This window comes from Protopterus annectens, chromosome 7.part0, assembly GCF_019279795.1.
Source record: "Protopterus annectens isolate FY-2018-M chromosome 7.part0, PAN1.0, whole genome shotgun sequence".
Lineage (NCBI taxonomy): Eukaryota > Metazoa > Chordata > Ceratodontiformes > Protopteridae > Protopterus > Protopterus annectens.
Window position 1 is genome coordinate 120,512,314 of NC_056739.1, and position 14,256 is coordinate 120,526,569.

At 40.4% G+C, this 14,256-nt stretch overlaps 1 protein-coding gene across 1 annotated transcript in view; it reads right to left on the bottom strand.

Annotated features, from left to right (window-relative positions):
- SPDEF (SAM pointed domain containing ETS transcription factor) overlaps positions 1 to 14,256 on the bottom strand; it is a 153,171-nt gene that overhangs the window by 56,778 nt on the left and 82,137 nt on the right. The window contains exon 2 of the mRNA XM_044076556.1: positions 3,015 to 3,502. Coding sequence (XP_043932491.1) covers positions 3,015 to 3,468 — 454 coding nt within the window. The 5' untranslated portion in view covers positions 3,469 to 3,502. The remainder of the gene's footprint in view (positions 1 to 3,014; positions 3,503 to 14,256) is intronic.

The following is a 14,256-nucleotide window of genomic DNA, read 5'->3' on the forward strand; positions in this document are numbered from 1 at the left end:
GTGTTATAAATACACCACTATTCCTTACGGCTTTTTATACAGTTATAACCTGTCTCACTCTGTGTCTTATTGTTACTCATATAGTTATAAAGTTACATTTATCCATTTATTACTTATACAATTATAACATGCTACACGCACCCCATTATATCTTACAGCTGACTTACAGTTGTTAAAATGCTACACACACTCCATTATGCCTTACTGCCCAGTTATAACATTGTAATATGTTATGCACAATCCATTATGTCTTAATGCTTTCTTACAGAGTTAAAAAGTGTTAGACACCCCATTACACCTGATTGCTCATACAGTTCTATAGTTGTAACATGTTGCATGTAGCCCATAGCACATTACAGCTTAGTTATACAGTTGAGAATTGGGACAATGGATGAAAGGCAACTGTGCAAGAAGAGAACTGGGACAAGAATGCAATGTGCACACTTGTTAAATCATCTTTCCTCCAAAGTACAGTGACACCAGAATTGATTGATAAAGGATGTGAAGGTCTTTATTCCCCTGAGAAAACATAACTTCAATATTTTTTGTACAAGTCATTTTGGATTGGAAATGCTATATTTTGAAACAAACAATGTGACTTAAATCCATATCACTGTAATACATTATAAATGCCCCGTTACACCTATTTGATGTGTGTGTGTGTGTGTGTGTGTGTGTGTGTGTGTGTGTGTGTGTGTGTGTGTGTGTGTGTGTGTGCATTCAGCATGTTACATGTACCCTGTTATGCCTTTTACTTACTTGCAAAACTGTAACATGTTGTAGCTGCACTATTAACTTACTCCTTTTTAAATCAACCAATTATAATATACATGCTACAGACACCACACCTCTCAACTGTACACTTTTTCGCAGAATGTCCAGATTTTTCATAAAATTTTGTTTTTCTGGCAAATTAGTGGCAAATCATTAAACACTGAAGTTAGAAAATAATGACAAACATTTGAGTTTCAGACTTCATACCCTTCAGAAAATGTGTGCTAATGCAAAAGTTTGTAAGAGCAATATTTAAAATATGTCGCTATTTTTGGGGCCTTTATCCCACTTTTATTTATGGCTTTGCCCAGATTTCTTGCTGTAAGAGGTTGAGAGGCATTTACAGACCTCATTACAGTTATTGTCTTCTTACGTAATTATAATGTCCTTTGTAGTCCCCATACTGCTTGATTATAGAACTGTAACATAAATTGCACATATCTTACTGGAGTTATTTCTTATCTATACAATTGTAATATGTTATGCACATTCCATTACACCTTTTATTTATTTATACAAACAAAGCTCACATTATACACAGCTCATTATGGTTATTTATTTTGTTACACAGAGTATTATTTATTATGTATTCCCCATTATGTGTTATTACTTACTAATACGAATGCAACAGATTATGGAAGTCTCAACAAATTAAGTTTTTAAGTTTTAATGTCCAGCAGTGTAACTCAAAATCTAATCAAGCTGGCAGATTTGTCAGCTGATTTTCAGTAAAACACCCAGCCTTGTCCATGCCCCACTGCACTACAGATGGTCCAGGTGGTGACCTGGATCAGGGTCACAGACACTCAGCTGCATTTAAGTGTTGGCAAACAATATATATATATATATATATATATATATATATATATATATATATATATATATATATATATATATATATATATATATATATATATATATATATATATATAGTCTATTCCTGGACCAACATTTGAACACACCATCAATGGAAAGTTGGGCAGTGTTATACACACATCATGATGGTGTATACAGCAGGGAGTAGTACCACTCCAACAGAAAAGATACATTTTATTCTTCTATAATCCCGGTGACGTAGTACCACTACAACAGAAAATATATACTTTATTCTTTTATAATCCCTGTGACGCAAGGTGTGCAGTAACAGTGCAGTATCTTTGAGAACAACTGCAAAGTGATATAGAACTCCCACCTGTCAGAAATGATATCCAGGGGACACCTGATCCATCACACCCCCTACACCCCCCTACACACACACACACACACACACACACACACACACACACACACACACACACACACACACACACACACACACACACACTCTGTCCTGATGCTTTGGTTCATTGCAGCACCTGTATTGTGAGTGCAGTAATGCTCCCCTTCCATCCCCAGAGTCTTTGCATGGGATTACAGCACACCATGCATTGTACACCGGCAGTACAGGTACACTAAGCTTTGCCTTAGCAGTTGCATATATTGAATTCTGTTTACTTTTACCACACCCCTGCACACCGCTATCTTAGCTAAATTCTTCTGCCTTTTGCATCAGTCTTCTCTCTTGTTGCTTTAAATTCATGGGGATAGATTATTTGTCAGAGAAAGAACCGGAAAATTGATGTACCTCTTTGCAGTTGCCTTACTCTGACTGTAAAGACTCGTCTCATGTATCGGGTTTGATACTTACAAGTCTTACCTGTAACCCCCTTGCATTTTCCCCAACCCTCTGCCACCAGGTGGTTCTGTCACGGCTGGCTAGCTGCTCATAATACAGTCCGTGTTGCTAGGCAGTCTCCTCTCACTCACTACTTATTTGCCTGGTTTGTAAGGGTTGTTTGATTATGTTCATCTGTTGACTCAGTCATATACACCAGAAGAAAACAAAATCACAGAACACCTTTCCTTTTCAGCATAATACTGACATATAACATACCTTCTTATCTACTTTTATTTAGGTGCTCTCAATGTTCAATATGACATTTGATTACAGTTTTAAACTTTTGTGAACTTCCCTAGGAAAAAGTACACCTCCCCTTAGGTGTCTAACCCTTGTATTTAAGATGCACAAAAAAGTACAAGAAAAGAAACTTGTGGGATGACTTGCTTTACATTCATACTCATTGTCTACTAAATTAAAGAGTACATTGTGTAACTTGGCTTTAGGATGCCAGGTAAGATGTAGAAATTCTATTAACATTTCATTTTACACAGAAATGTCATACTTGTGTGTTTTAACTTACCTGCTGCAATATTTAGCAGTTTGCAAGCTGTTTCAATGTCCTTTAGTACCTCACCAACCACCATGGTTTGCATCTGCTCCAGTGATCTGTCCTCTATGTGTAAGTTGCTTTGATACTCCATCTGTGAACTCAGGCCCAGGCCTTGGCTGTCAATGATTGGACATTGTTCTGGCTCTTTTGGCAAATCTGACCTTACTGCATGGCCATTGTCTGGACACTCCACTAGCCCTTTAGTTAGCCAGTTTGCTTCCTCAGAAAATAGCATGTCAAAGCAGGAAAGGTAAAAAGTGGGCAAAGTCCGCTCGGGTGTGCTGGGTGGGCTTGGATTCTCAATATTAGTCCAGCTGTGAGTTTTGATGTCCTGGTCAGGCTTCTCTAGACTGGTCAGTATGCTTGTAGGTAGAAGGATTGGACTCTGTGTTAGGGGAGTCAGTCCTTGTGTTGTGCTGCCCATCAGTCCAGAAGGAGGGGGAAATATATTCCAGAATCTAGAAGAAGATTAAAAAAAATGAATGATCAAAACTCAGAGGAACATTTGGCGTTAGTGCTTTGATTTTGTACTTACCATCCTAACAGTATGCTGCGAACATAAGCCTGTTAAAAAGCAAAGGAGCCACAAGCCACGGGGAGTTTAAAAAGTCATGCTACCTCGTAAGATCTACTGTCACTAGCAAATGTTTTTAGCCAAACATTTCCTTCTGGGTCACTGGGTGATAAAAAAACACTCTAAATCTGACCAGCTCAGCTGACGTTAGCCCCATTCTTAATTTAAAGGGCTGTGTCAGAATGCGTCAACTGTTATTGTTTGCAGAATTAAATCGATTGATCTGTCTTATACCATCAGCTCACAAGGTATTGATTTATTAATTTTGTATTTAATCTAATCTGCTTTTCCCCCCTGCTTTCCCCTTCATGCCACTGTGCTAAATGGAGCTTTACAATCTGCGTAGATCCTTTTACTGTGCAAGAAAAGCAAAACATTTGTTCTTTCTAATATGAAACATTGTGGAAAGGAGAGCAAAGACAGTCTGAGAAAACAAAATAAAATGTTTGTTTGTTTTAACTAGGTAAGAATGCTTATCATAAATGTGCTTTTTTTTCAGACAGTGCCCTAGTTAGACAACAAATGGGTCAGATTAGCCTCGAGAGTTGCAGGGGCAGTTTCAGCAATGGTGACAGTAATGGTGAAACTGACAGGGATGGTGACAGTAATGGTGAAACTGACAGGGATGGTGACAGTAATGGTGAAACTATTAGGGATGGTGACAGTAATGGTGAAACTATCAGGGATGGTGACAGCACTGGATACAAACAGCTGACACATTCTGGAAGGGCCTTTTAAATTAAGAATGGGGCTGACTGAGTTAGGGGGCTTTAAAGTTGCTGCCCCCTATCCCACTGAGCCAGCTGTAGGGTACAGGACTTTGAAATGCAGTTACTATGGAGCTTACATAAGGACAGAGCTCTCACTACAGCCCAGGTGACCCAAGTTTGATCAGTAACCTAGGACCTAAAAGAGCTAGCTGGAGAGGGATAGAAATGATAGCTTGAGGTTGGATCACCCATCCCACAGGGATGAAGTCAGTTAAGTACACTACAGGAGCACCACATGGAGGAGTTATGGAACTGCATTCCAGTGCACAAAGACATAGGAGCACAAGCCTGGCCAAAAAGTGTGAATACCCCACCGGAGTGCTTTGCATGTGTAGCAGTGTACATAACAAGCAATGTAGTATACCAGTTATTGTACTTCACCTGTGGACCAAAAGAGGGGGCTCTATTAAAATCATAAAATCTTCCCACATGGTGACAGGGTGATGGCCATTGTCCCTCACCCTCATGTCTCCTAGTTGGTGTATTCTCCTTCTAGGAACAGAAAAAAACAAACGTGAAAACCACAGACATGACTGCATGGTTTTACAGTCATTTGTGTGTGTGTGTGTGTGTGTGTGGGGGGGGGGTCAAAAAAAGTCTTGCATCCTAAAATGTGGATAGGGTGAAACCTAAAAACAGGTATGGTTCCAGCAGCTCAATTAAGGATGTCTCTTCTAACAGAGTAGCAGTGAGAAGAGTGGACAGATGGTGCAGCCATGGCCTTATGTGTTGTGTTACAGTGTGAAGGAGTACCGAGGGGGGCAACAACAGATGACCGGCTTAATTTGGGGCTTCTAATTGATGTGGGAACTAATGCATGAGACAAGGAGATTCAGACTAGTATTTAGGAGAGTTAAAAACTTGGAATGTTTTACTGCCTGTACTTTAGATAACCCTCATTATAAGATAAGAAACTGGGATGCTAGCCGTATTGTAAAGGCCTGACCAGTAATTTATGTATTACTGCTTTTTTATGAAATGAGTGAGGCTGTGGGTAGGCACTGCACCTTTGATTACATGGGGAGGCTGGGATAGATGCAGTAGCCAGTATACCCACCACTTTGACCAGTACTTGCGGGAAGTAATATGGTAGGGGTACTGAGTTGTATGTTTGCAACATTCATGATCATATAGGTACGCGCCTGTGATGTCATCTTATCTGCACCTGCTCCTTTTGTAGGTACGCTCCTGTGATGTCATCTTATCTGCACCTGCTCCTTTTGTAGGTACGCTCCTGTGATGTCATCTTATCTGCACCTGCTCCTTTTGAGTCACCACATATGTGACTGCTCCTGTGATTTCAATCCCCCATATGCATTCTCTTGAGATGCTATTTCATGCACACTTCTGGGTTATTAGTGCACATGTAAATGCCCACACGATATAACTTCATAAATGCATATTCTGCTGACATCATCACATCTGAACATCCACTTGTGATATCACTATTTGCAGTAGCATGAATGGTTTTATTCATTTACTTTTTGTAACTAAGTGTGCTGAGTGAAATTAATCTATTTCAGTCACAACATAGTGAAAGAAAAAAATAACTTCAGAGAAAATGGTACAAAATATAAAACAATATACCAACAAATGTAAAGAAAACATGAAAGAAATGTTCTGACAATACATAACTTGATACCATTTATCATAAACAGCTCAGCATAAAGCATTCTACAGACTTCACTCCCAACTTACAGTCCAAGACAACTTTGTTCTGGGGCGAGAGGCCAGAATAATGATGAAATATAGCAGAGAAAGCAAAAAAAACAGTGTTTATTCTAGGGTGTTTCTGAAGGGTAATCTTGTGGGTGTCCTTTCAAAAGTGTGACAGTATTTTTTTCATTTTTATTTTTCCCTTGGTACATAGTTCACTGCACTAATCAGTGACCCCTCTTTTCAGATATGATCCAGGCCAGAGTAACAAAATCAGTCGAATAATTTTAGGAACAAACAGGGGAGACAACAATTACATTGTTCACATTCACAAAGGGAAAACAGTTCATTACCTGTACTTTTAGATTTAGCACTTAGCAATGTGAGTTAGACACTTCAGCACCATGGTCTAGAGAATACATAAATAGGGACAAGAGGCAAAACAGGAGGAGAATTCTGACTGTTTTGTGTCATACCTGGTGATGTCATAGCTATGTTTTCTGGGTATGAATATATTTGTTTAGCTGTGTACATTTGCATACAGGTTGTTCCCATCTCACAGCCTAGCACATTTACCATAATTCTCAGCCCAATCTGTCCCTGATCTGGGAAATGGGAGGTAATTTCAAACCACTCTGCTATTTATGATAGGGAATTTTTCCCCTTTAACCAGTTCCATCCTAGAAAAACCAAGACCTTGGAGACCTCTGAGTTTAAATATGTGTATGAAGCTGGATAACAGAAGCCTCAAGAGTATAACCAGATGGCGGACAGTTCCTGGGATTGACTTCAAACTAAGCAGAGCTATATTGCATAATTATGGCCAGATAGGAAGCTGCATAAGTTCTAACTTTATGATAGTGACTTAGACTTGCAGAAAGCTGGACTATTTACCATGAATATGATGCTATGAATTAAGTAAAATGGCCAGAATGTATGCTATAGGGGGGATGTTTTGTATACATCATAGAAATCATTTGTCATGGTGGGGTTCATTATGGCAAAAAGCTGAGCAGAGCAGACTAGACTTACCTATATCCAGTGACAGTCTCAGTTTTGTCCTGTGGGAGTCACAGCACCCTCAAGCAGCATTCAAGTTGTAATCCTTACAATATGTCTTAGGTCTGCCTTGATGCCTGCTCCTAGTAGATGTACCTTCCATATCTCTCCACATACATGTCTTAGGTCTGCCTTGAGGCCAGCTCCCAGTAGATGTACCTCCGATATCTCTCCACATACATGTCTTAGGTCTGCCTTGAGGCCTGCTCCCCTCTCTTAGGTCTGCCTTGATGCCTGCTCCCAGTAGATGTACCTCCCATATCTCTCCACATACATGTCTTACGTCTGCCTTGAGGCCTGCTCCCAGTAGATGTACCCCCCATATCTCTCCACATACATGTCTTAGGTCTGCCTTGAGGCCTGCTCCCCTCTCTTAGGTCTGCCTTGATGCCTGCTCCCAGTAGATGTACCTCCCATACCACTCCACATACATGTCTTGGGTCTGCCTTGAGGCCTGCTCCCAGTAGATCTACCTCCCATATCTCTCCACATACATGTCTTAGGTCTGCCTTGAGGCCTGCTCCCCTCTCTTGGGTCTGCCTTGAGGCCTGCTCCCAGTAGATGTATCTCCCATTTCTCTCCACATACATGTCTTAGGTCTGCCTTGAGGCCTGCTCCCCTCTCTTAGGTCTGCTTTGAGGCCTGCTCCCAGTAGATGTACCTCCCATATCTCTCCACATACATGTCTTGGGTCTGCCTTGAGGTCTGCTCCCAATAGATGTACCTCCCATATCTCTCCACATATATGTCTTAGGTCTGCCTTGAGGCCTGCTCCCAGTAGATGTACCTCCCATATCTCTCCATATACATGTCTTAGGACTGCCTTGAGGCCTGCTCCCTTCTCTTGGATCTGCCTTGAGGCCTGCTCCCAGTGGACTGTATTTCCCATACCTTTCCACATACCTATCATTGGAAGTATGTGGAGCACCCTCATAAGGTGCCTAAATCACCTCAACTGACTCCTCTCAAAGAGGAACAGTATGAATCTTTCTAACCTGAGAGGAGAAGTGGCTCTACTCTGAGATACTACTGGCTTGAAAGGCTTGACAATCTGTCAGGAAAGTGAGCCAATCTGCTCTGCAAAGGAATTTGCTTTCTGCTGCCTGTATCTATGATCTCTTTCTTTCATTTGCTATCCAAACATCATAATCATAGTTAAGTTTGGGGACATTGACTGACCAGTGAACTGAAAGCTTCATCCTAAGACTCGGCTTTTGCTTCAACACCTCAGTCTGTACAAAGCCAGCATTACTGTAATCACTGAAACCAGGAGTTGGTTATTCTCCTAATCACCTCCACCTTCACTTAACACACCTGTGTACGTAAACTTCTCACAACACAGCTGTGTACGTAAACTTCTCATAACACAGCTGTCTACGTAAACTTCTCACAACACAGCTGTCTACGTAAACTTCTCACAACACACCTGTACATAAACTTCTCACAACATACCTGTGTATGTAAACTTCTCACAACTCACCTGTGTATGTAAATGTCTCATACACCTGTATACGTAAACTTCTCACAACACACCTGTGTATGTAAACTTCTCACAACACACCTGTGTATGTAAACTTCTCACAACACACCTGTGTACGTAAACTTCTCACAACACACCTGTGTACGTAAACTTCTCACAACACACCTGTGTACGTAAACTTCTCACAATACACCTGTGTACGTAAACTTCTCACAACACTCCTGTGTACGTAAACTTCTCTGTCGGTAGTAGTTATACTTCCATTATCTAAAGAAAAAATCCTCTCCTTTTCAGGAGAAGACCAGGGTCTTTGATTTGAAGTTGATGTACATGCTATAACGTCTGCTATGAGATATCAAAACGGGATCACTTAGAAATTAAACTCGCAATCCTGAGCAACTGAAACATGTTTGTACCATTCATTGCAATACCTGAGCAAATGAAACATGTTTGTACCATTTATTGCAATACCACATGTCAAAATCAGTTTTATTTGTGAGGACGAGCCTTTCTGCAGCCCCTAAACTTATAAATACCAATTCTATGGCAGCATAACAATTTGAGAAAATGAGAAACTTCCTAAACAGCATATTGTGACCTTAAGCAATTCTTTAATTCCATCTAGTAAGACAGACCAAATGATTTCTGTGGCAGAGAATCACAGAGCCACAGGATGACCCACTGCATGCTATTATTCAAGTCATCATTTCATCTGTCTGTAACTCTGTAACTGTATTTTTTCTCCTAACACTTCACACCAAGTTGTCTTGTGTAGCAGCTACAGTTGTGATGAAAGTGATCTATTCATCTTGCCTGCTAGACATGCACGTCTGAAATCGTTATGGAATGAGAGAAGTGAATCTCAAATATTAGCCTAGTACTTACCTATGACAATATGCCCCTAAGAGTTGACCCAGTTGTTCTGGATTTAGGAACTTATGTGGAGAGTGACCTAACTTTTGACCAATGTGTCAAAAGTTGCAAGAAAGTCTTTCTATTTTGCACAGCATATAAACAAAGGGAATGTGTCTAGATGCAACAACTGCAATGCCCACAGAGATACCTTACTAAAATTATATAATGCCTAAACATTTCCTACACCGAGCGACTCAAAACCATGTCACTATACTTGGTAGCCTATACACTGCTAATATCTGACCTGTGTCTGGAACACAAGCCATCCTCTGTCCCATTACTGATGAATTTACTGTACATCAGCAAGTCAAATGGTATCAGAAATTCTCAGTCTATGAATCTAAACCTCTTCTGCAACATCAACAAAATGGTTTGGAGGGACAGGTATATTTCAGAAAGGATACCTCTGCTCCACATAAAACAAAGTTCATCGCTCTGCATTTTCAAGTGCAACTTAGATCTATGGATGGGAAATCAAAAAAAATACCCCAGGAGTGCCCCTGTACTACTAACAAACAGTCAGAGGCAGTTCCTAAATGCTTTATCCCATGAATGGGTCCCCTCAAATTATCTATGGTATGATGCCAGTTATTCTTATTAGGGGTAATATATAATTATCAAACACGGAATGGATAAGGCCAATCTTCAACAAAATGGGATAGGTTACTTAACAGCAAAAAGAAACTTGGCTAGGCTTAAAATGGCCTGCAAAGGCAGTTAGCCTATGAACCTATGTGCTGCCTATATGACAAAACATGACAAGAGAGGAGTGTGTTATGGTGGGATATGAACAGTCCTAAGTGGTTGCAGCATTAGGCACAGCAGAAGGCTCCTACTAGCCAAGAATGACCACCGACTTACATGAGACATTTCTTGAAATTTCTTACTGCAATTATAACTTGATGTTTGTCTTTTCAGCTTTTTCCCGGTTAGGGGTCGCCACAGCGGAACTCCGGTCTGCTAATGATTGGCAGTCGATTTTTAAGGTGCCGAGTTGCCAGCCCGATGCCCAGCCTTCAGCAAAGGCATGCCCATTTATGCATGTCTTTTGGAGGCCACTTGACCACGGGGAGGACATGCAGACTCCACACAGAAGGCACTCCAGCCGAGAATTGAACAGGAGAACCTCTTGTTGTGAGGCAACAATGCTACCGCTTTATGGGGGGCTAATTTCAGGTGGATGTTTTTGCAGGAATATGTCCCAGCTAGGATATACTTTTGGACTCTGTCAAGCACTATTTATGTCTGTCTGCTTTACAATGAAAGCTACTCTGAAAGCTCAGTGCTCCTTTTTCCCCAAGTCTCCTACTGGGCCATAACAATGTATTGATACATTGTAAGGAAGGTAAATTAAATATATTAAATTAACTTTCTGTTATGCATTTATAGTCTCATATTTCCCTGGAAAGACATCCCCCCATATCTGAGTTTGGGTCACCGTGGGTAAGATGCTTTCCACTGAAGTCAGAATGTCAGAAAACTGACTTGTCTACCCCTATAGAAGATGTACAATATGATCTACCCCTATAGAAAATGTATAATGTGGTATCCCTTAAAGGATGCTGCAGTACAACAGCAGGACTAAAATAATGCCCGAGTCATAAATCACTACTAAAATAATGCCTGGTGATACTCACTACTAAAATAATGCCTGGGTCATAAATCACTACTAAAATAATGCCTGGGTGATACATCACTGCTAAAATAATGCCTGGGTCACAAATCACTACTAAAAATAATGCCTGGTCATACATCACTTCAGTCATTAGACATACAAGATATTCAGGACACATAATAAAGTCCACTTGGAAGTACATTTTCCAGGCCATAAAGTCAGCATATTTCCAAACAGAGACATGAATCAGTAAAACCAGATACTTTCTGTAGTCCCTCAAAAACAACACTTGCCAAGTTTGACAGAGTAACCCAATGACTCATTGTCATGACATGAACGACAGGCTCTCCTTTTGCTTTGATACACAGTTGTTTGAATCACAGTTGTTTGAGCTTTAATGCTCGAGGAATGGTTACTTTGTTGCCTTTGCTTGCTGCATACATCATCATTGTGTTGCTTTAAATTTATCATGTTTAGGGCTTTTGAGCTCATATCCTCTTGGAGAGAGCACTTTTTTTTTAATTTACACATCTGTTACCGATTGTCCTTTCTCTAATATACAACAACCTTCCCATGAGAATAATAAAAAAAGTAAGGTAATTTTTACTTTGTGCTCCATTTCACAGCTGGGAGCTCATGTGTTTTGAGGGTTTGTATACTGATGCAATTTCAGTTGGCAGTTATAAAACAGACAAAGTAGGTTTAAGAAGAGTTAAGGAAACCTCAGCAACATGAAACATGTTTATAACATATGTATAATTGCTGTTAATGTGTATTTATGTCACTAGGAGATAGAATTCACCTTTTTAAATTAAAAGCAGTTCCATACTTTCTATGAGGGAGGAGACCGACGAGACAGAGCGTGCGAGAGTGAGAAAGATGCTTCAGTCTTCCCTTAGGTAATAAGTTACAACACTCATTCTAAGATACAACACCCTTCAAGCAAACAGATTGCTCATTTGCACAGTATTCCCTAGTGTGCCACAGCCTTGGGATATTATCACAAACTGACACACCTAGCATAAGGAAAAACAAACTGTAAACAGTTCAGCAACACTGCAAGTCTCCGTAATTCTGTCACTCTTTCTTCTCTGTATGGTCAAGATATTACAAGCTAGTTGAAAGGCTTTTGATGCTGAACTGAAAACTTCACAAGAAGCTGTGACTGTTAGGTTTCCTGGGAGGGGGGATTATTGTCTGAGGATTGTGAAAGGAACAGAACACATCAATTTAAATCCAGCCCCATGCCGACTTAACTTCCATATAAAAAGCTGGAATTGAGAAAGCATGTAACAGCTTACCGGCTGTCCATTGGTCAGGTAAAAATTCTTTCAAACTCCGACTTTCTCTTTTTGTTTCGGTCAGAGGGAAGAGTTAGCCTTTAATTGAAGTGAGTAAAAGGGATTAGTTAAAGAAACATTTTTTCTTCTTCTCTTTCAGTGAAATGAACCCAATTTTGAGCTGTCATTGACATCTGAAACGCAAACACATTGCTCTGCACACAAACCAACTTAATTCTGAAAAAAAAGTATGCTTTGTTTTGTTTTGGAACTTCCTGTTTTTTATTTTCTAAAATAAAGAGAAAACCACAGTGTTTGTATCCTAGATGTCACATTTCTTGGTATGTGGTGTGTGTGTGTGTGTGTGTGTGTGTGTGTGTGTGTGTGTGTGTGTGTGTGTGTGTGTGTGTGTGTGTGTGTGTCTATGTAAGCATCCCCTAACTCTTTACACTTGTCAGCCTTTTTGTGGGGTTCCATCCAAATCCAAAACCATATTACCACACTGGAGCAGTTATTACATTGGAGTTTGTGTTAGTTTTTCAGGGAGTCTACTATCTGAGACAGAGCTTGCAACATATGTGTTCATTGGTATACTGAAAGGATGCACACCACAGCATTCTGCACCCCCTTGCCATGCTGTCGGCTGTTACAATACTACGTCATGACAGCCTCACTGCAATGTTAGAATGCCCATGGGCTCATTTACTGTTTTGCAGAATACTTAGATATTTAAGGCTACTAGCATTTCAAGTTGATGAGTGTATTTCACTCTTACAATATTTGATTCACTAAAAAACTGGCAGGGGAGCTGACTTGGCTACCAAACTAAAGTCAGTAAATAGTTGTGCACAGTGATACAGTATTCAGCTGTCAGAGGAGGTCAATAAAACATTGTGCACAGTGCTATGGCATTTAGCTGTCAGATGAAGTCAGTGCTACAATATTTAGCTGTCCGATGAGGTCAGTAAATAGTTGTGTACAGTGCTACAGTATTCAGCTGTCAGATGAGGTCAGTGAATAGTTGTGCACAGTGCTACGATTTTCAGCTGTCCAATGAGGTCAGTAAATAGTTGTGCACAGTGCTATGGTATTCAGCTGTCAGATGAGGTCGGTAAATAGTTGTGCACAGTGCTATGGTATTCAACTGTCAGATGAGGTCAGTAAATAGTTGTGCACAGTGCTATGGTATTCAGCTGTCAGAGGAGGTCAGTAAATAGCTGTGCACAGTGCTATGGTATTCAGCTCTCAGAGGATGTCAGTAACTAGTTGCGCACAGTGCAATTGTATTCAGCTCTCAGAGGATATCAGTAACTAGTTGTGCACAATGCTATGGTATTCAGCTGTCAGATGAGGTCAGTAAATAGTTGTGGACAGTGCTATGGTATTCAGGTGCCAGAGGAGGTCAGTAAATAGTTGTGCACATTGCTATGGTATTCAGCTGTCTGATGAGGTCAGTCAATAGTTGTGCACATTGCAATGGTATTTAGCTGTCAGATGAGGTCAGTAAATAGTTGTGCATATTGCTATGGTATTCAGCTGTCCGATGAGGTCAGTAAATAGTTGTGCACATTGCAATGGTATTTAGCTGTCTGATGAGGTCAGTCAATAGTTGTGCACATTGCAATGGTATTTAGCTGTCAGATGAGGTCAGTAAATAGTTGTGCATATTGCTATGGTATTCAGCTGTCCGATGAGGTCAGTAAATAGTTGTGCACAGTGCTATGGTATTCAGCTGTCAGAGGAGGTCAGTAAATAGCTGTGCACAGTGCAATTGTATTCAGCTCTCAGAGGATGTCAGTAACTAGTTGCGCACAGTGCAATTGTATTCAGCTCTCAGAGGATGTCAGTAACTAGTTGTGCACA